This window comes from Python bivittatus, unplaced genomic scaffold (assembly GCF_059951505.1).
Source record: "Python bivittatus isolate LINGU-HERP-01145 unplaced genomic scaffold, Pbiv_v1 ctg000560_np1212, whole genome shotgun sequence".
Lineage (NCBI taxonomy): Eukaryota > Metazoa > Chordata > Lepidosauria > Squamata > Pythonidae > Python > Python bivittatus.
In genome coordinates, this window is record NW_028277083.1 from 645377 (window position 1) to 665111 (window position 19735).

A 19735-nucleotide genomic window follows, 5' to 3' on the forward strand; every position below is an offset into this window, starting at 1 on the left:
AACTCGTAACTGTCAGATCTGGCATGCTCACAGAGAACATGAGCATGAACAGAGGACGTGTAGCACACAAGGGTTGCAGCCTGTGAAGGCAAAAGCGGGAGAGGTGTCCTCACCACAATGGATGGGATGTCTCTTGAAAGAGGCGAGTTCCAGGATGGAGGGCCTTGCTTCAACTCTTGAGTTGTGCTGGGATGGCACAGGAGGTAAACGGGGCTTGGGCAGGTGAACCGGGCCTGCCTTGGAGAAGTCTGTTCAGCTCCGGGGTCAGGGCACAATCCACCCTGGTTTCCTTCGTACATTAATCTTCCGCCTTTCATTTGGGAAGACGAATCCTGGCAGTTTCTGTCCAAGTGGGTTGCAGACCCAGGCCTGCTTAGCTTCTGTGAGGTGTCCTGGTAAATGTTCCAGCTTGGTGCTCTCCTGCCCCATAAATCACCCATTGCTTGGGATTCTTGCTTGTCAGCCTGCCGCCTCTGGGCAGGAAGGCCCAGAAAGGGTTTCCACTCCTTTTTAAGCTGTGCCGTTGAAAGGTGTGGATATTCATCAAGCGGCTTCACAGCTCTTCCGAGAGGTGCTGGCTACCCACCTTCTGAGAGGCATGTTGCTGTTGCCCACAGGCTCTCAAAGATGGGCCAGTGAGAGGCAGCGGCTGCTGCTGACCCTCCTCTGGGTCCTTCAGCTTTCCCCACTCAGTCCATCCCAAAACCTGTGCCAATGAAGAGAAGTTGCTAACCCAGACTCACCAAGCTTGAATTGCCAGATACTGTGGGATCTGAACTCTGCCCAGCAGGGGCTGTAGTCAGGGTGGGGCCTGTAGCCTGACAACCCCTGGGACTGACTTGTGCCCAGCTGTGCCCCAGTCCTTCCTCTTCGAGATCCCGGGATGGAAAGAGCCGCAGGGAACACGGGGCTGCCCAGCAGGTTCCCCTCAGGCAGAGCCCCAGGGCATGGCAGGGTCTGTCAACTTCCCCACCCAGGTGGACTTTGCAGTGTTGAACTTGGCCAAGCTGTCTGGGGGAGACTGGAAAAGGAGGTCCTGCACATCTGGAGAGTATCACGGGCTCATTCTTCTGACTGGCATTGGGACCCCTGCCAGGGAAAGCTGGTCCCATAGCCATGGGCCCCTTGGATGGGCCCAAAGGAGCTTCTGGCTCGGCTTGTGGGCTGCAAGCAAAGAGAAGCCGGGTTCACCCACGGTGGGCTGCAGTCCCAAGGGATGGCTTAGGCAACTGGACCCTTCTAGGCTAACCCCCACCTGTTGCGCATCCTCATTTCTTAGCAAAGGGGGGGGCAAGAGGCAAGGTGCCCACTTGGCAGACAGGGCAACCCTCCTCCCAGGGCCTGGGGGGGGCAAAGGAGCTGCTGCACAGCTGGAGAGCATCGAGCCGGGCACTCAGTGGGCAAAGGGCCCTGAGGTCCATCTTGGACAAGACTCTGCCCCAGGGCAGCAAGTGGGTCGGCCGTCCTCACCCTCTTGGCCCCCTCCCTTTCCTGCCTGGACTTGGGCTCCGTATTTAGGTGGTGGCTGCTGGTGCACATCTGCCGCGGGGACATTTTTGCATCCGGTATGTGGACGGGAATTGCTGGAGGATCCTGGTGTTCCCTATTTGGGATGTCTGAGAAGCTGGGTGAGCATCTGGGGCTGGGGCTGCACAGGGAGGGAAGGAGGGAGGGAGGGGCCCAAGTCTTTGGGGGTCTTGGTGAGGGTGAGCCTCTTCCTCCCTTCGCCGACGCACCAGCGGGACCTCCTGCCTCCTTCCCCACCGGGCTGAGAGGGACCCACTCCACCCCCCTCCCCCCAGTGCCCCAGGCCTTTTAACAGCTGTTTTTTGCCATTTAAGGGCAGAGGGTATATTTACAGCGGGTTCTCAGGAGCTGAGCGTTCAGCAGCCGGGCACCAGCTGGGAAAAAGCGAGCCCTTCCATTCCCGGGAGACGGGTCCGGCCTAAAACAGCCCAAGGTTCCCAAATGTTACATAAACACGCGAGGAACACAGCAGACCTCCTTCCTCCTTGGGAGCGGCCTCCCCCACGGAGGGAGTCGGCGGCATCTCCGGGCTTTATCTCCAGGCTTGAGCCCTGCATCAAAGCCGGTGCCAGATAAGAGCGTGTTTATTGCCAGGGAGAAATGGGGGAGCTGCCCCGTATCGCCCTCCTCCTCTGGGCATCTCCCCTTTGCTGGGCCTGGCAGCGCATGAGAAAGCTGGAAGGGTTAAGCAGGGCTCCTGTGTCTTTGGGCCAGATGAAAGAAAGCTCCATTTTGGGAAATAGTGTTGCAATGGGAAGGCAGATAATTTCTGAGCCATCCCATAATGTGATGACACACATTATTAGGGGGAAAAGGGAGAGGGAGAAAATGCCTCCTAGCTTGACGGTGAACTCTGGCTGCAAACCCGTCGCTTAAACACCCCCCCTCTCTCCCCCACCCGCACAAGTTTTCATATTTTAGCCCTGGAGACACTGTTGGAGGGGAGGAATCTGTGGCCCCTCCCCTGAGCCCATCACCTCTATATAGGGAGGGGGCAAGAGCGCATCGGCTCGGTCTGCCCAGCTGCTAGCGAGCACCCCTCCCGGACGCTCCTGCCTCTGCTCTCCTCCTGGACTTCTGTAAGTACTCTGGCCGGCTGAGGACCCCTCCTGCACTGCCGGGGGCGCAGAGCTGCTCCCCTTCGGCCACGTTCATGGCCCCTCTTCCCCCCAGGACGCATGCAAGCCCGGCGTTGCTAGACCCAGGCCATTTATTCTGTGCCTGGCAAAATCCCCCTTCTGCTTTCTGAACACTGCCTGGGGAAATTTTGGGCCGGGGTGGAGGGCTTTGAATGGCCTTGTTAGGATGGCTGACTGCCCAAGAAGCAGAGGCAAGGTGAGTGGCATGAGTGTTTGAACTGGGCATCAGCGTGAGCTGGGCATCGTAGAATTGGGGAGTTGGAGGGGACCCCAAGGATCATCTATTCCAACCCTCTGCAGTGTGCCGGAATCCCACTTCAGCCAAGAGGGGCGCACCCTCTTCTTAATAATTCCAGAGGTGGAGAATCCTCTACCTCCGTAGATAGATCACACCGCTGCAGTACGGATCTTAGTGCCAGGAAGCATAGAAGCAAAGTAAAAATGCAAAGCAGAGCTAACAACATCTATCGGCCCAAAACTTTTAAGAAGCCAATGCTGTATTCAGCGCCAGATCTTTTTCAAAATGACAGTCTCAAATAGGACAGATCCAGTGATCAAAGTGATAGATCCAAGATAATTTATGTTTCAAATTTTTTTATTGTTGGTATATACGATATACCAACATTTAAGGATTTTTTTTCAAATTGCCTCCATGAATTCCTGAATGGGATTAGCTGCTGGCAATTAGAATACTTTTTCTGGCTCTGAGTCCCACTGAAGTCACGGTTCCCCCAACAACCTGCTGCAGATAAATTTAGCCAGCTGTTCCCTCCGTCCCGGAGGGCCCCGTAAAGGCTAAAAGTGCCTCGTCTGCGGCCCTTCCGGCGAGGAGGGCTCCCGTGCTGGGCCACTCGTGGCAAAGTCCTGATTTTAAAAAGAAGCAATTGCAGCTGGTTCGGTGCAGCCTCAATAGCTTATCTTACCGAATTTAGTCAATGGCTCTGTTTTATATTTTCCTGAAAAGGCAGTTAAAGCCAAGGAAACCTTAAGATGGGGCCAGCCTGCTGTGAATAAAGGGAGGAATCAGCAGAGGGCAGTAACAGAAGCTTTATCTTTCAGTCTTCAAGCCAGGCCGTTTGTGCCCGCTGCAAAACGCTCAAAACGCGGCAAGGGTCTTCTCCTAGATTTTGGTTTTGCTCACCCTGGGAGCGAGCAGCAGCCGTGCTGGCCTTTGGACCAAAGGGCGTCCTCTTTAGAAGGTCCCTGAAGCAACCTGACGGCCCATCCTTGGCGGTGTCACTTTCTCCTCCTCCTCTTGTTAAACCATGCCAAGAGAGCATTCCCATGCGGGGGAAAGTTCTCTCCCGAGGACCCGGGTGGCATGCTGCCCCCAAAGGAAGGGTTGTAGGAGGGTCTCAGTTCCAGGGAAGCCACAGGCGTTCAGCCAGGATGAAGCTGGGATGGACGGCTCCTGCCCGCCGCGCTCCTGTGCGAGGAGCACTGATCTAGGGTTCCTACTACAGCCATTGGATGTAAACGGCAACTTTTTTTATTATTGTCTTTGGAAAGGGTTTTGTTATGCCCTAAAAGGTATTTGTTTTGAACTTGTTATCATTAGGGCTTTTTTTTCTCTCTCTTTTTTTGGCTGGATCTGCTTATAATGAGAAGAACGTGGCCATATATGGTAGCCTGCCTGCATCTGTGCAAGCAGAGAGCTTTTGCAAATGGCTCGCCTCTCTGCCTTTGGGGGTTTTGGATCCTCTTTGAAGCTCTAAATGAGGTCAAGGAACTCTTCTGGCTTCCCCCCAAGACACCCTTTCATTCTGTAAATGTGTGGCTGCTGTGGCTTTTAAAAAAACAAACGAGCAGGGAATGCAGGGTTAATCAGGAGGTGCTCAGGACCAGTCCTTTCTGCTCCTTAAAGGTCCTGAGGAACTTCTTAAAAATCTGCATTCTGACTGAAAGCGGCAAGGACTGGGAAACTGAGCAGGCAGCCACAAACATCTCCGCCTTAATCGTGCTGATGAATCCTGTGCCCCAGGCTTAGCAGCCCATCCGCAGATGCAGCGGACCCCAAACGTTTTACTCTATTTACGCTGCTCCCAAATGTTTAGCTCCTGCCTTTCAGCCTGCAGTGCAGGACCTCCAAGGCAGCTAAGAGACGCGAGTTCAAAACACAGCAACAAAGTAAGAACGGTCTAGCTCAAACAACCTTGGTGATGCAAGCTGGATAGCATAACCAGCCCAGCAAGGGGGAAATAGTGTGCGGAGACAAAGCCTGCTTGGATGCCACATGGCACGCCAGCTGAGGCCTTCCAAAGGCTGGGCCACCCCAGAGAAGGCCACGCCGGCAGGGCCTTCTCCTGGACCCGGCTGACCTGTGATCCATGCCGTAAAGTATGTTGACCAAAAGCCAGCCGGTCTTGCCAAACCAGCAATAAACATTTCCAGCCCTGATCCGTTGGTAATGCATGAGGAAGAGTCCCTCCGTGCCATTTGCAGTTGTCCAGGCTGTTTTCTGGGAGACAATTTTGACTGGCCGCTAGCAAATAGGCCAGTGGGTGTGGACAGGCCGGCTCGAGTGAGGGGGTCCTGATGGACGCACAGCCCCTTTTCGGCCACGGGGGCGTCCATCTTCACAGGGAGGCCATTTCTGCATTCCGACGCCAGGGGAGGGAAAGGGCACTTTATCAACAGTGAAAACATAGCTGGAAGTGGCACTTCCATGTTCCAGGGCAGTATATCTTTGACTCCAGATGCTGGGGGTCGGCAGAAGGAGGTGTGTTTTCTTCCTGTCCTGCATTAATTAATGCTTCTCTTTAAAATATTTTGATCATTACCAGATGCGTAAAACAACATCAAGGAATTTGACTTCACAGCTAAAAGTTGTCTTTTTTTAAAAGTGAAGTTCTTTTCACTCCAAGAACTGTGCATTTTTAATGTAGCTTGATGTAAGAATTAAAACAAAGCCCCCCAAATAGGGATGCTTTTCTAAGCATGGGGCTGCTTGGAATGCCCCCTCCCCTAGCCAAGGCGGGGGAGTTGCCTCATCCAACGAGCTGCAATTCTTACAACCATCCTTGTTTATCAAGGCGGCATCCTTGTCTCTCCACCAGATGTTCCCCCCCATTTTATCCCAGGGTTTTGCTTTGCTTAAAGCCTCGCGATGTCTCTGGCGCACCAAAACTCTAAGGAGGAGTGGAGGGGTCTCCTCTCTAGTGGGGTCTGCATGCATGCGTGTGCGTACCTGCGCATGGCCAGTAAGGCACGATGCAACGTGGCACTTGCCATTTCAAACCCAGTGCAGCTGCAGGCATCTGTCTGGAGCTGCTCCTAGTGTCTTCTTAAACCCCCTTAACCAGCTGTTGCTCGGCCTTTGAGCAGCCCAGGGCAAGATCCTGCTGAGCAGGCAACAGCTGGCTGGTTCCTGTAGCCCGTAGAGTTGGTGGCTTTAGACCACAGCCACGCATGGCCCTGTTTGGTGTCAATGTTGTGTCGATGGCTTAATGTGATGCACAAACTGTAGCTTATTCAGCCAACCCTGGTTAAAAAGTGCCACGAGTGAACGCACAGCCCTGACATTGTGCTCGCTCAGTGCTTCGTGGGTAAAAGAGCGACACCCAGATAACCAGTGCTCTCTTCCCCTCTGCGCCCCCCCAGGTGCCCTTTGAGCCAGAATGGCACAGAAGAGCCAACTCAGCGATGATGAGAAATTCCTCTTTGTGGATAAGAACATCATCAACAGCACCGTGGCCCAGGCCGACTGGTCAGCCAAGAAGCTGGTCTGGGTCCCGTCGGAAAAGCATGGCTTTGAAGCGGCAAGCATCAAGGAGGAGAAGGGGGACGAGGTGCTGGTGGAGCTGGCCGAGAACGGGAAGAAGGCGACTTTCAGCAAGGATGACATCCAGAAGATGAACCCGCCCAAGTTCTCCAAGGTGGAGGACATGGCGGAGCTCACCTGCCTCAACGAAGCCTCCGTTTTGCACAACCTCCGGGAGAGATACTACTCAGGCCTCATTTATGTAAGTCGGAGCCCCCGCAGGGAAGGGCAGCAGTTTGGCCCTGGGTTGCAGGCTGCCAACTGCCGGCCCGGCTTTCCCCAGATGCGATGGCTGGCCAAAGGGCGGGGGAGGGGCACCCGCGGCCCAACTGACCGGAGCAGTCGGGCTGGGGAAGGGGGTGGCTTCGGCCTGAGAGAGGCTCGCTGATTCTGGTCGCATGATGAGTGAGTGAGGGGGGAAGGACGAAGGGTGGGTGGGTGGGTGGGTGGGTGGATGGGTAGAAACAAAGACTGGAAAGCACAGAAGAAAGCCCCGAGCAAAACAGAACTCGCACGCGGGAGACCTAGCCCCTCTGCCCCCTCTGGAGGCCGGGCGCTTTTGCTGGGGGCGTCCCGCGTTCCTTGCATTGCGCTTTTCCTTCTCCGCCGCGTTTGAAAACGCAGCAGACCTCTGTGCCCTCGTGGATGATGGGTCCTTCCCGAGGGCAGCGTGAGTCCTGGGAGCCCCGTTGCTCTCCGCCTCCGACCGCTTTTCAGAAGAGCTTGGAAGACGCTGCCCTGCAAAGTTCTGCAGGAAGCCGCTTGGCAGGAGCAGCTTCGCTCTCAGCTTTCCTGGGGCTTTTTCGGGGCTTTTGTTTTCAGGGCGTCCATCAACGTTCTGCAGGGGCCAAAGGAGCTCCGTTCCTGCAGTCCTCTTGGACGGGTGAGGACGGTCATCCTGGTGGTTCCCCACCTGTTTGGGCGCTTTTCAAACCAAAAAATGTGCCAAGGGGGGAAGCGAGACAAACCGGGCCGGGCCTCCTTTTGCTTAAGAATATTACTTGTGCTTATTTCCACGCTCAGACCTCTCTTCACATCGGCGCGGCCATAAGAAAGGAGCATTTTCCTCGCAGGGGTGATGGAGAGTTGGTGGCTGAAGCGCAGGCAGAGGAGAGGCGCTTCAGTCGGTGTGGGAGCTCTGGGCGTCAGGGAAAGGTTTATGCCCTTGTAAATCTGCGAGCCTTTAACGTGCCACAGCAAACACAGATCCCAAAACGGGACATCGTAAAGCTCCTTTCCCCATATTTATTGGCCTCTGGCAGCTCTTACAGGGAATGGTGTTTTTCGCAGCTGTAATGACAGTGTGTGAGGCTGCCGGGAGTTCCCAAACAGAGCCATGAATGAGAGGGCGAAATCCAGGGGTGGCAGCTGGCAGGGACTGGTGCCGGCTGCCTCTGGAGCAGGAGGCTCCGCTCTGGGGCAAGAGGGCGAAGAGTTGCTGGGGAATGTTGCTCCCAAACCAGCGGCATGTGGGAGTCCAGCAGGTCCTGGTGACCTCCTCCTGCTTCACCCTGTTGCCTGGGATATGGCAGCTCTCTTCACAGTCTCCCTCAGTGTTGCCTCCTGACTTCTCATGAGCTCCCCCAAGTGTCAAACGAGCCCCCCAAGACCCAGCCAGGGGATTGCAAGCCAACTGCCAGCCCTCCTGGAAACCTCAGGGCTCAGCCTCCGAAAGGCATTGCCTGCCAGAGCAGCCCAGGGCCCTGAATTTCCCTGGGTTTGCTGAATGCCATATAAAGGGCTGCATTGGTGTGAAATCTTTGGGACATTTCCTAATATGGTCAAGAAAAGGGAAACCCCAGGCCGCAGATTTCGGCTCAAAGCCTGGCTTGATTTGAAGGTCAGCCCAGATGCATCTGTACAATTATAGTTGGAAGCTTTAATGAGAGATGTTTTTTGGTGGGGGGGGGATGGGTGGCAGAAACCACCCTTACGGAGGCATGCCTCAGTTGCCCTGGCCCCAAATCTTGAACAGAGGCATCGGGGGGGGGGGGCGGTGAGAACTGAAACCACCCTTGAAAATGGGGGATTTTTGTGTGCAAAGTGCTGTGTGTTTACAAGCATCCTAGGCTGATTCGGAATCACGGCTATTTTAGCAGCCCTTCTTTTTCCCAAAGGTCTCATATATAAGTGACTTTAGATCTGTATCCCCTGAGAGGGATGTTCCTCTCCCTCTCGTATGATGCCAGGGAGCAGGATGGCTCCAAGGCAAGGGTGCTGCAGACACGGTGCCCCAAGACCTGAGGAAGGTGACCACCTCGGTTAACGGCAAGCAGGAGATTGTAGCTAAGGCTGCTGTGATGTCCACATGGAGCCTCCCCGTTCAGGAGCAGTCCATCCCAAGGTTCCAGACCCTGGGAAGGAGAGCTCCCCCTCGGAGGAGGCACAGAGCACTCCTTGAAGGGAGGCAGAGATGTGTCTGCTCCTGGCCCCCAAACTGCCATGGCTCCCTGCAAAGAACTGGCCTCCGCCAAAGGCTCTGGGCCCCAGTTGGGAAAGGAGTGGCTGCTAAGACGGTGGCTCCAGGCTGACCTGTCGGTGGGCTTCCCTTGCAGACGTACTCAGGTCTCTTCTGCGTGGTAGTCAACCCTTACAAGCAGCTGCCCATCTACTCGGAGAAGATCATTGACATGTACAAGGGGAAGAAGCGCCACGAGATGCCGCCCCACATCTATGCCATTGCTGACACCGCGTACCGGAGCATGTTACAGGGTAAGGCTGCACTGCCCTTCCCGATGAGGAATTGCCAGCTGTCTCTGCCCTCCCACGGCAATGCACAGCCCAGCCTTTGCTAGTGGCTGCCAGGCTGGACCGATGGGGGTCTCCTGCGGGGAAAGGCTGAAGCTCAGGGATAGAGGGGAACCTGCCCCCCGGCCCCCGAGGCTGTACTGGGGCAGGAGGCTGGCGATGTGCTGATTCGCTGCTGTGCAGTTTCATTTAAAAAGCCTGGGGACCGGGATAGGAAGTCCCCGTCAGGTTTAATGTCCGACTTTTCTCTTTTTTGAATTAGACCCCTCTGCCCCAAAAGCCCCCAAGGCTGAGCCTTTTAGCCCAGGCCCCTGCTGCTCTGCCTGTTCGGTAGCCTTTGGAGGCAGGCAAGGATGAGAGGCTGTGACCCCTCTCTTGAATAATGTTGCCCTGAAATCCTGGGGGGGGGGGTGCAGCTTGTTTGTAAGAAGAGGGGCTAGCTGGAGGCAGGGCTGGCAGTGGCTTCTTGTGCAAAGCGTGGCTGTTGGTAGGAATCCACTCCTGCAGCTGAACATGCCTACGAAGGCGGCCAGATGGACTCGCGCTCAACCCCGCCAAAGCCACCTGTGGGGCTCCGGCTGGCTGGCGGTTCTTCTCAGGTCCCCCCATCGCGAAGCGGGGGGCGCACGGATGGGCTCGAACATTCCTCGGAATCCTTTGGCATCGGCGTCTGCCATCCTCAGCCACCCTGTGACTCAAAAAGGAAAAGCTCTCCATCCACGCGCCCGGACCGGGGCGCGTGGCCAGAGAGAAGCCCAGCGCATAGTTTGGCAAATAGGGGCATGGAGAAAGAGAGGAAGGAAGAAAGCCCACCTCCTGGCTGCGGAGGCTCCGACTCCTGGGTGGCAGCCGTGAGTCTGCCCAACTGTCGTTAGCCATGGCCAGAGACTCCAAGTTTCTAATCCTGAAACCTCTGCCCACATCAGAGAGACTTCTGCTGGTCTAAGAGGTGTGGTTGTGCCAAAATCTGGTGCTTAGGCAGCTGGGTGCCTGGCGTTGGTCCCCTAAATCACGCCCCCCCTGCATCTTGCAGAAGGGCTGGCTGAGCTGGCTGGACAGGAGTCGGACTCCTGCGCAGCTTCTTGGTGGGGGCTGCGCTGGGCTGTTCTGCTACAGAGGCTGTTCAGCATACAGAGAGGTGGGGCCATCCCACGGCTGGCCTGTGGCTTCCTCTCTTCTGGCTGGTGAACCGTTTTGAGCCCCGGGGGCAATGGGGAGCCTGGAGCCGGTGGGTCCCCTTGTCCCTGGGCGGAAGAGATAGCTGGCTTCTGCCTCGTTTGAGACCTGCAGTTTCCCTTTCCTGGTGCTCTGTCCGGCACACGCAGCTCTCTGTCGGACCTCGCAGGAGGAGGGCTGTGCTAGTCTCCGGCAGCCAAAAATCAGGAGGGGCCTGCAGCACCTTTGCTGGCTGATAATATTTATCAAAAGGCATGCGCTTTCGTGAGCTAGAGCTCACTTCATCAGATGCATGGAGCAACCTGATATTTAAATCCATAGAGATGAGGCAGGGAGGGGAAAAGAGGGTGGTTATGCAGATGAAGCTTCCATGGACAGGTTACAGGGGCCTTTTCACTTAGCAAGTATAAGCGTGTAAAAAAACCAACATGCTTGTTGAGATCCGCAGTAGCCCAAACCGTTTTGATCTATGTGAGTTCAGCAGTCGCTTGCTCAGGTGTGCTGGAAAGGCATCCTTGTTCCAAAACAGCTGCTTCGAGATCTGCGGCAGAGGGACCTGGCAGGTCAAAGTGCTCTGTATTACTCTGTCCTCGTTTTGATGCTAAACTTTGACCGGGGTCCAGCCTTGTCCCCATCAACGCTTCTGCCCAGAGTCTGACCTGTTTGTGCTACGTAGAATCAGAGGGGCGCCGCTGGCAGACACCCCATTAGGGGAAGATCAGGGAAGGTGCCTCTGACCTTGTAGGTGTCTTTGCTGGGGCCTGTGATGGTGCTGCTGGTGTAGATATGAGGCAAAGTAGACGTCAGGTTGGTTGCGGGTTTGGTTCCCACGTTGGCATCCCTGTCCTGTTGTTGCTTGTGAGAATCTGCTTCAGGTTGGGTAGATGTCTGTATGCAAGCACGAGCCTGCCACCCAGGGCCTGAGAAGGTGGAGGGTCATTGTCCTGTTTGGGCTGCAGCGTATTAATGACGCCTTCGAGCCATTTGAGCTGTAAGCCAAAGGGAACAACCGGCGTTGCTCTGCTTCTGTGGTCTGCCTTTCAGTAGGTCCTCCCTAGGAATTTGATTTGTCTCTTGACCCCGTTGGGTGGGTAGCTCAGTCCCCCGCGCCCGAGGATCAATGCCATCCGCTGAGCATCTCTGTTAAGCGGTCAGAGCAAATGCACTTGCTCCGGGTGGAAGCTGGAGGCGTGCAGGTATTCCTGGTTTTCCCTATAGCGTGGTGTTTGTGTGTCCGTTGTGTAGTTTGATTGTGACATCAAGGACGTTTGATGGAAACAGGCTTGTAACTGGGCTCTGCTCTGAACTCCTTCCGGGGCTTCTTCTGAAGCCTTTGACCAGGTTCCAGCCTTCCCCAACGGGGTGCCCTCCCGATGGGTGAGGCCGTGGCTCCTGAGCCCAGGCAGCCCACGGGAGAGGCAGGTCAGCTCTTCTGGAGAACACCCAGCCAGGGAAGCCCACAGGGAGACCCAGAAAAACAGGCCTTTCCCTTCCATGCTGTGGTTTCTCTAAGGCAGAGTTGTTTCCACTGTAAGCTCCTTCGGGCAGAGACCCAGCACCTTCCTGATACTCTGTTGAAAGCCCCACCACGCCAAGGTCCATGTAGTCTGAACACCCTTCCATGTCGCTTGCACGGATGCCAAAAGGACAGAACAGCTGACGTGCAATTTAAAATAGTTTACAGGCTAATGTTTGCTTTATCCAAGCATGTCCGGAAAGTGACTTCCTGCTGTTTTACTAGCAAATAACACTGTTTGGTTCCTGCCACGTTGGTTGACTCTCCAACTTCGCTTAGCCTATTTGGGCTTCCAGCTGCTGCTATAAATCAACTGCGTTGATTAAAAGTTTATCTTTGGAAATAACGGGGGGGGGGAGAAGTGTGGGGCAGATTGTGGTGGTCTGTGTGCAGAGGGGCTGGTTGTTTATGCCAGCATCTGGCAGGTGCGAAATTGGTTGCAGAAGCTTTGCCATGGCGGAGCTGTAGGGGAGGATCCAGGATCCGCTCCCTGTCCGTTTGCCCGAGGCACGCAAAGGAAGGTGGGCGAGTGCCCATCGCAGCTGTGGGTCGCATGGCCCCTCTTCTGCCCCAGAAGCTGCCCTCTGTCCCCCCGTCCAGCCTTGCGGCAGAGCTCTTCCTCGGTGGCAGCTCCTTCTTCCCGCCACCCCTTCCTCGACTGCTCTCTCCGGCCCACCTGGAGCCCTGGGGGCCCTGGCCTGGCACCCGAGCCAAGGATGCTGCTCCCAGCCTCTCCTTCTCCTTTTATGGCCAAGCTGCTCTTTGCAGGAAACCCACAATTCCAGCAGGGCTGAAGCGGAACAAGCCACGCTCTGGGACGGGCGCCCGGCGCAGCTGATCAGGGAGGTGCCGGGTCTCCACGGGGAAGAGTGAACTGCTGGTGGCGGCTCTCAGTTCCAAAGGCACAGAGCTCAGCCTCTTTTCGCGGGGGGGGGGGCAGGAGGGGGAGGGATATTAAAATGGAAACTCTATCCCCCCCAACTTGATGACTTCCCAGTTGAGTGGGAACTGCAATTCCCATCATTCCCAGCCCATTTAACTTTCAGCTAAGTAAAATAAAACTGAAAAATATATTCCTTACCATCAGGGACCAGAGTTGTATGCAATGTCATAAAATGAACTAAAATATTGTATGAATAAAGGGATAGCTGGAGAAACCTGAAAGGCGCAGAACTAATTTATTAGTAAGTCAGAGTATCAGAGGAACGATTATGCAATTCCTTCACTCCAGAGGGGCTGAGAGACTTATGTTCAGGTTAAAATGTTTAGCCACTCACGAGATGGCCCTGGGTAGTTTCTGCCCTGTCCGCTTTCAGTGCGCATGTTTCACGTCAACGCTTGTTGACTGTTCTCGCAGCCTGTGGGATGGAGCTGAGAAAAAAACTGCTGGGCTCTGTGGGTGTCCGACCAGGGATATATTGGACGGGTTGTGGAAGAGCTTTGGGGCTGCTTTGGGCATGGAGCGCGTTGAGATGCTGCGGACACACGGATCCCCCGCTCTGGCCTTGCGTGCCGGTTGTAGAAGAGTGCAGAGGTGGCCTTGAAGAAGGCGCGCGATGACCATGGGGAAAGCAAGAAGGCGTCAGAGAGAAAATCAGGGTTGCCCTGAGGACTTTCTTGGCTAAAAGAGGAGGGGAGGAGACACCCTCCTGGGAGGACTCTTGCAAGCCTGCTCCCCTCCCTCTTGGACCCCCTTGAGCGAGGGAGGAGCCAGCCCAAGCCTCTTCCCAAGGCTGCCTCCTTTACCGGGGCTTAAGGGTGCTTCCCGAATCTTCCCTCCAAGGCCACCCCCAGGGCTGACGGGAGAAGCACTTCCTTCTTGCGCTGTCCTGTTTCCCCAGGCTAAGCTCACGTTTCCCCAGCTGGTCAACCCTGTCTTCCGCAAGGCCATCTCCGTGCTTCTTGACTTCGGCTGAGAGAGATGCCTGCTGGAGGGACTCGGCACGGGCCCTGGAATTCCCACTGGCCTGCTTCGATTGGCAACTTCGGAAACTAAAAATGGGGCAATCAGCTGTTTCTGTGGCTTGCAACTGAAATGGATTTCAGGACGTTTAGTCCTTCAGAAATGCGAATTCCTCTAAGGGGTGCCTGTAAAAACCTGTACTTTTCTGGAATTGCTCTGTTGCCCCCTCCCCTGCACAAGCTGCGCAGTCCTTTTGTGGTTGCTGGTCAGCTGGAAGACCTGGGCTTTCTACTCAAATTTAGCCTCTGGCTTTTGGACAGCGTGGCCTCATGGCTGTTTCCACTCCGAGGCATCAGCTCTCCAGGGAGGTGGCTGCGGGTGTGATGTAGACGTGCCTCTTACACCTTCCCGCTCTGATGGGGGGCGGGGGTGGTCGCTGTTTCCCTTGGCTACTCCGCCTTGGGAGAAGGTCTCCGGCTTTTCTCCTGTGGATTTTGGACCTGCCTAAAATCACCATCAGTGGTCCATGGAAGACAGCTTAAGACTCCTTGACTGGATCTAATCCACAAATAGAATTGTTTGCATAAATGAAATTATTTGCATCTATAACCTCACGTCCTCAATTCTTTCCCCCTGGACACAAAAGCAAGGGATTGGCTTACCAATCTGGGAAATGTGATACAAATAAATCCAGTGGTGATGGTCATGGGGGCAAAGGGCACCGAGTCTTGTCTGCATGTGCGAAGGGGAAGAGTCCTCCCTCTGCCTTGCATGCTGAGTGTCCCAGTTCATCCCCCAGCACTTCCAGTTTCAAAAAGGAGGAGGCAACAGGTGGCAGAAGATGCTCTCCCTGGGTGAGACCAGGATGGTTCAACCTCTGCTCGACACCCCAGTTCCAGAGACTTCTAGACCTCTCCCTGAAAGGGCTCCAGGGGCTGGCAACTCACAGCTCTCTTTTCTCGTCCACAGATCGAGAAGATCAGTCCATCCTTTGCACGTAAGTAGAGCCGGAAGATTGGCTGTTTACACTCACCTTTGTCATCTTGCAGCTCCTTGGAGCTCCCTCCATTTCTCAGTGGACTTCTAAGCGCATCCTAGACCTTCTAGGCACACCCTCCTGATGGGGCATGGAGGGTGCCCCAGCCGGCCTGGGGCATGGAGGGTGTTCGGTGCCCCAGCCGGCCTGGGGCATGGAGGGTGTTGAGGGCAGGGCAGCCCAAGGTATCTAGAGCTCTAGCTGGGGAAAGACTGCTTGAGACCAAATCATAGCGGTCTCCCCTGCTGCGGAGAGCCCCAGGCGTTGTGGCTTATGAGCACTTTCCAGGTAGTTGTCATCCTCATAAGGCCGTCAAGGCAAGGGCAGTCCTCTCTCGCCCAGCCCAGCCCAGCCCAGCCCAGCCCGCCCCCGCTCTGCCTTCCCGTCTCTTCTTGGCTGCGTTTAAACGATGGTGACGGATCCCTTCTCCCTACAGTGAAACGACGTTAGGAAAAGCGGCCCCTTTGCTTCCGGGAACATCTGCTCTGGGGCTTAGCTAACAGCTGGCCTTTGAAAGGTCCAGCACCTCCTGGATGAATGCCACCAAGGGCAGAAACCATCCGGGCGGATTCGGTACCAGCAGCTCCTGCCCAGGTGGAGTTGATGAAGGAAGCTTCCCAAGAGGCTGTGGTGGCAGGGGGCGATGGGGGCTGTAGTGCAGCACTTCCAGGGCAGGCGTGCTTGGAAAGGCGGTGGGGGGCTCCTGCCCTCAGGGAAAGGCAGTGCAGCGCAAGGAGGGATGGCCAGAAATGAGAGGCTCAAAGGCTCTTGCGCTCCCAACAGTGTGCGTGCAAAGGGGAGTTATGGGGAAGCTGTCTCCGTGAGTGGCCTCCCACTGGCGTGCTTGTGCTGGAGCTGTTCCCAGAACACTTAATTTTTATCAGTCTTCTTTGGGCAACCGTATCTGGGGACCGGCCTCCTGCAGCCAAGGGTTCCCTCGCAGGCCCTGGTTCAGCTTCTACCAAAGCCCAGGAGAAGCACTTGACTTCCTCCTGGCTGTCCAGGGCAGGGAAGCTCAGCCCCGTCCGCCGAAGGGACAGAAAATTACTGGGCTGGTGCAGTCCAAGCGCTTCGTGACAAGAGCGCCGAGCGGCAGAGATGGACTGCCCCTGGCCATGGAGGTTTCCTTTAAGCTTCCCGCAGAGCTTAGGGCACACTAGCACACCTGGTCTGAGGGACGAGGGAGGGCGGCGGTAGGGGCCCCGCAGCATGCGCACAACTGATCTGCCACACTCTGGTGACAAATCCGCCGCTGCAGACCAAGCAAAGCCCGTCCAGTTTGTAGAAGTCTCGTCCTCCGCCTGCCCTCGCTGGCCTGGGCATCATCGGCCACCCCCGTGGCGATGAGAGGGGGTCATCTTTAAGAACGAGAAGTCCTGCAGGAAGCAGCTGCCTGGCCTTTTAAGGCTCTCCGTCCACCCGTGCCTGTCCTGTTTGCCTTCCTCATCCACCCCCATTCATCAATGGGGAGAAAAGGCGCCTCCAAATTAGGAAGAGGAATCATGCGGCAGCTGGGCGTTGGTGGACGGCCTCCAAGTTCGGGGGGACTCACTCAGCTCCAGACTTCCCAGGCAGTTCCTCCCTCCCTCCTTGGCAGAGGGCAGGGGCCAGATCCCTCCCGCACGGAGCTCCTCGCGCCCTCCAAGCCGAGCCAGTCGCTGCCTTGATCCAAGCCCCCCGGTCCTCCTCGACTGGAGGCCTGATGCTTCCCAACAGCCCCACCTTTGCTTCGGTTGCAGTGTCATAATTTGCCCCCCCCCAAAAAAAGTGATTGCAAAGCGTGCCTCTTAAGACAGATGCAGACCCAGTTCCAGAAGGCATCTAGAATGAGGCCACTAAAGGGATATGTGGACAGGCGCGTGCATGTTTGGAAATCTCTCGGTTGCACCCCAGCGTGCCAGGCATTCAGTGAGATGCGGGGGAGCCAAAAGGGGGAGGGGCTCACGAGCTCCAGCCTTTCTGCCACCGTCCTAGCCCATGGGAGAAAGATGGGGGTCAGTGACGGGAGGTCGTCCCAGGTGGAAGCTCCTTTCTTCCTCCACGCAGGTAGGAGCTGCCAGGCTGTGACCCACCACAGTGGGGTTCAAAGGGCCCACGAGCCACTTCAGGGAGGGCCGGGAAAGACCCCCAGAAGAATGAGGAGGGAGTGCACTTTGGGGGAGACCTGAGCGTGCAAGCGGCCCAGTGGGAGAGTGTGATTAGGCGTGCGAGGGCACAGGATTCTGCAGTGTCGGAAAGCAGATGGTTCCACCTGGGGAGGGTTCCCAGACGGGGGGAAGAGGCTTCATGGAGCAGAGCCGACAAAGCCCCCGAGATCGACCTCTCCTGCTCTTCCCTCCCTCCCTCCCTCCTGCGGCCTTTATGGAGACCCAGCTGCTTTATGGAGGATGGGGGCCTAGCAGTCTTTTTCTCCTTCCCCCACAGGGGAGAATCGGGCGCAGGAAAGACAGAGAACACCAAGAAAGTGATCCAGTATTTGGCCGTGGTCGCCTCCTCCCACAAGGGTAAAAAAGACACCAGCATCACGGTGAGCAGCCCGGCCTCCCCGGGAGGTCCAGCGGGTGGCAGCGGGCGGGGGGGCTTCTTTCTCCCTCTGCCCAGAGCGGGCAGCCTGTCCTGAGGCCGCGCAGCTGACCGCTTCTCCCTTCTGTGCCCAACGACCACCGAGTGAGCGGGTCAGCCCCCAGGTCGCCCCTCCGCTGCCGGCCAGAAAAGGCCCCTGCCGGAAGTCTCTGCCTGAAGCCCACTGGGGGGGCACGTGCAGAGGCTTCCCTGTGGGCAGACCAGCCAACCTGCCCGGGGAAGTTGAGGAGAGCCAGGGCGGAGGAGGTCTCCTCTAGGGGAAAGCAGAGGGAGGTTTTGCTCTGTCCCTCCACAGGACACGCGTTGCTGGCCTGCCTCTCCCTGCCCCGAGCTGCACATTTTGAAAACCCTAAGGGGTGAAGCTCTCAGAGGTCAGAAGAGCCGGGGCTGGGCAGCGCTCGGGGCATGGGGGCACCCTTTCAGACCAGTTTTCAGCAACAGCAGGGAAATAAGGGTGTTTCTTTCTGAGTCGTTGATTACAGCCCTGGCTTCCCCACCCTGACACCCTCCGGGTGATCTGGACTCAACTTAGATCGAACTGGCCCAACCGCAGGCCGGCAGGAGTGATGGGAGTTGTAGTCCAACACTTCTGGAGGCTGCCAGTGGGGCGATCAGATGGTGCCTGCTTGCCAAGGGACAGGCATCGACGCCCACTTTGCCAGGCTGAGTGGGCACACTCTCTGGATGCAAAAGAGCCCCCTGGAGGCGGGTTCGGGTCTAATCCACCGGTCGGTCCTTCGGGCTTCATGTTCTTTGCGAAGATGCCTCGCATAGCTGGAGACAGAGAGGTGCATCTTGTGAGCACTGGTGGAAACGCTTTATAAGCGGAAGCGGTTTCAAGACTGACGCTTGTTTTATGCCATGTTGTTTGACTGCAGCAAGGGCCGTCTTTTGCTTACGTGAGTAAACTGGATTCAGCGTGTGTGTCAAGGCACAGCCTGTAGATCTGCATGGTCTTGTTGCACTCCGTCCCCCTGGAAGAGGGTCTTTGGGGCCTTGAGTGTCTCCTGCCCAGAGCCACGGGGCACCCGATGGTTAACCCGTCTGGTCCCCGGGGCCCGGATGCCGAACACGCTGTTTCTTGGGAGCAAGCGATCGGCATCAGTCGCTCTTCCTCCCAGGCAAACAGGATGGTGGGCTCTCCACCGCCAGGTTGTTCTTTGGAATAGCACCCTTCTGATTTGTACACTGGAATGCTTCTTGTTTGGACCAGCCTTGGAAGGACGAAAGGGCAGCCTCGGTGGGTGGAGGCGACCCAAGGGGGTGTGTGGTTTGGGGGCTTATGGAAGCTCAGCCTTTCTTCAGGCGGTCTTACTCCCCAGATGATCACCGTGTGCTAGTAGAGTGATTGATATGGTCTTGCTGGCTTGCCACGTGCACCTCTCCCCCCTCCCTTGCCTGCCATCCTGCCCTGGTGGGGATTCCCACCCTGTGGATCTTCTGCATGCTCTGCAACTGGCTGAGCGTGTCCGTCTTCCTGCAGAGGAGACGTCTGAGCCTCTGGCAATTGTACTGACGCAGAGGTGGCTACTCGTGGCGGAGGAGCTAAGACCCCCAACGCTGGAATGGGGACCATAGCTAAGTGGAAGAGGTGCCCGGCCCTCTTGCTGGTGCTCAGTGGAAGGGTTTTGGAGGCAGAATTGCTGTCTCTGCCAAATTCTTCTCCCTCGTGGCTCTTTCTAACTTTGGAAGAGTAGACTTTGGGCGGGGGAGGGGGTTGATCTGGCGCAAGACTGGGTTGCACTGAGTCCTGATTTGTTCAATAAACCACCGTTGGCTAAGTTCACCGGTTGTGCTAAGCCCTGATTTAAAAACTATGATGCCTGAGTTACTGGCTTGTACGCTTTGCTTGGGGCTGCCTTTGTGGGATCTGTTCAGCCAGAACCAAAGCAGTCCAAAAGGCAAGGAACCCCCCCAACATCAGCCACATTTTCCCATCCAGAGCCTGGGGCATCGGGGAAAGAAAAGTCCTGCTTGAAGAAGCTTGCTATAAAACGGAGCCTTTCCCCCAGTTATGGGGCAGGCACCTTTCCCGTCTCAGAGGGCAAAGATACTGACTGTTGTCTGACTGTAGCACCTGCCCGTCTTCTGGAGACAAATGGGTATTTACAAGCCAACAGCGTCTTCTACAGCTGATCAAAAGGCTTTTCACTGACATTCTGATTTCTTCTTGATCTAAACTGATTAGCATCTCTCTTTGCTTTGGGTCAGGGGTGGGGAACCATCCGCTCTCAGCTTCCAAGGTTAAGAAAAAACTGCTGTTCGTGGCATGGCTTGCACGTGTGGCTTCATCAGTGTGTACCTGCCTGCGTGTTCCTTTTTCTGCATGGAAAAGTCATTTGATTTT

At 56.1% G+C, this 19735-nt stretch overlaps 1 protein-coding gene across 3 annotated transcripts in view; it reads left to right on the forward strand.

Moving 5' to 3' along the window:
• Positions 1-2453: 2453 nt before the first annotated feature.
• Positions 2454-19735, forward strand: part of MYH11 (myosin heavy chain 11) — a 38577-nt gene continuing 21295 nt past the window's right edge. For 2 of the 3 annotated variants that reach the window (XM_088147883.1, XM_088147885.1), the window contains exons 1-6: positions 2454-2606; positions 6267-6628; positions 8982-9138; positions 14739-14766; positions 17230-17332; positions 18267-18287. In XM_088147883.1, coding sequence (XP_088004009.1) covers positions 6284-6628; positions 8982-9138; positions 14739-14766; positions 17230-17332; positions 18267-18287 — 654 coding nt within the window. In that variant the 5' untranslated portion in view covers positions 2454-2606; positions 6267-6283. The remainder of the gene's footprint in view (positions 2607-6266; positions 6629-8981; positions 9139-14738; positions 14767-17229; positions 17333-18266; positions 18288-19735) is intronic. The other variant, XM_088147884.1, reaches the window with a different exon arrangement.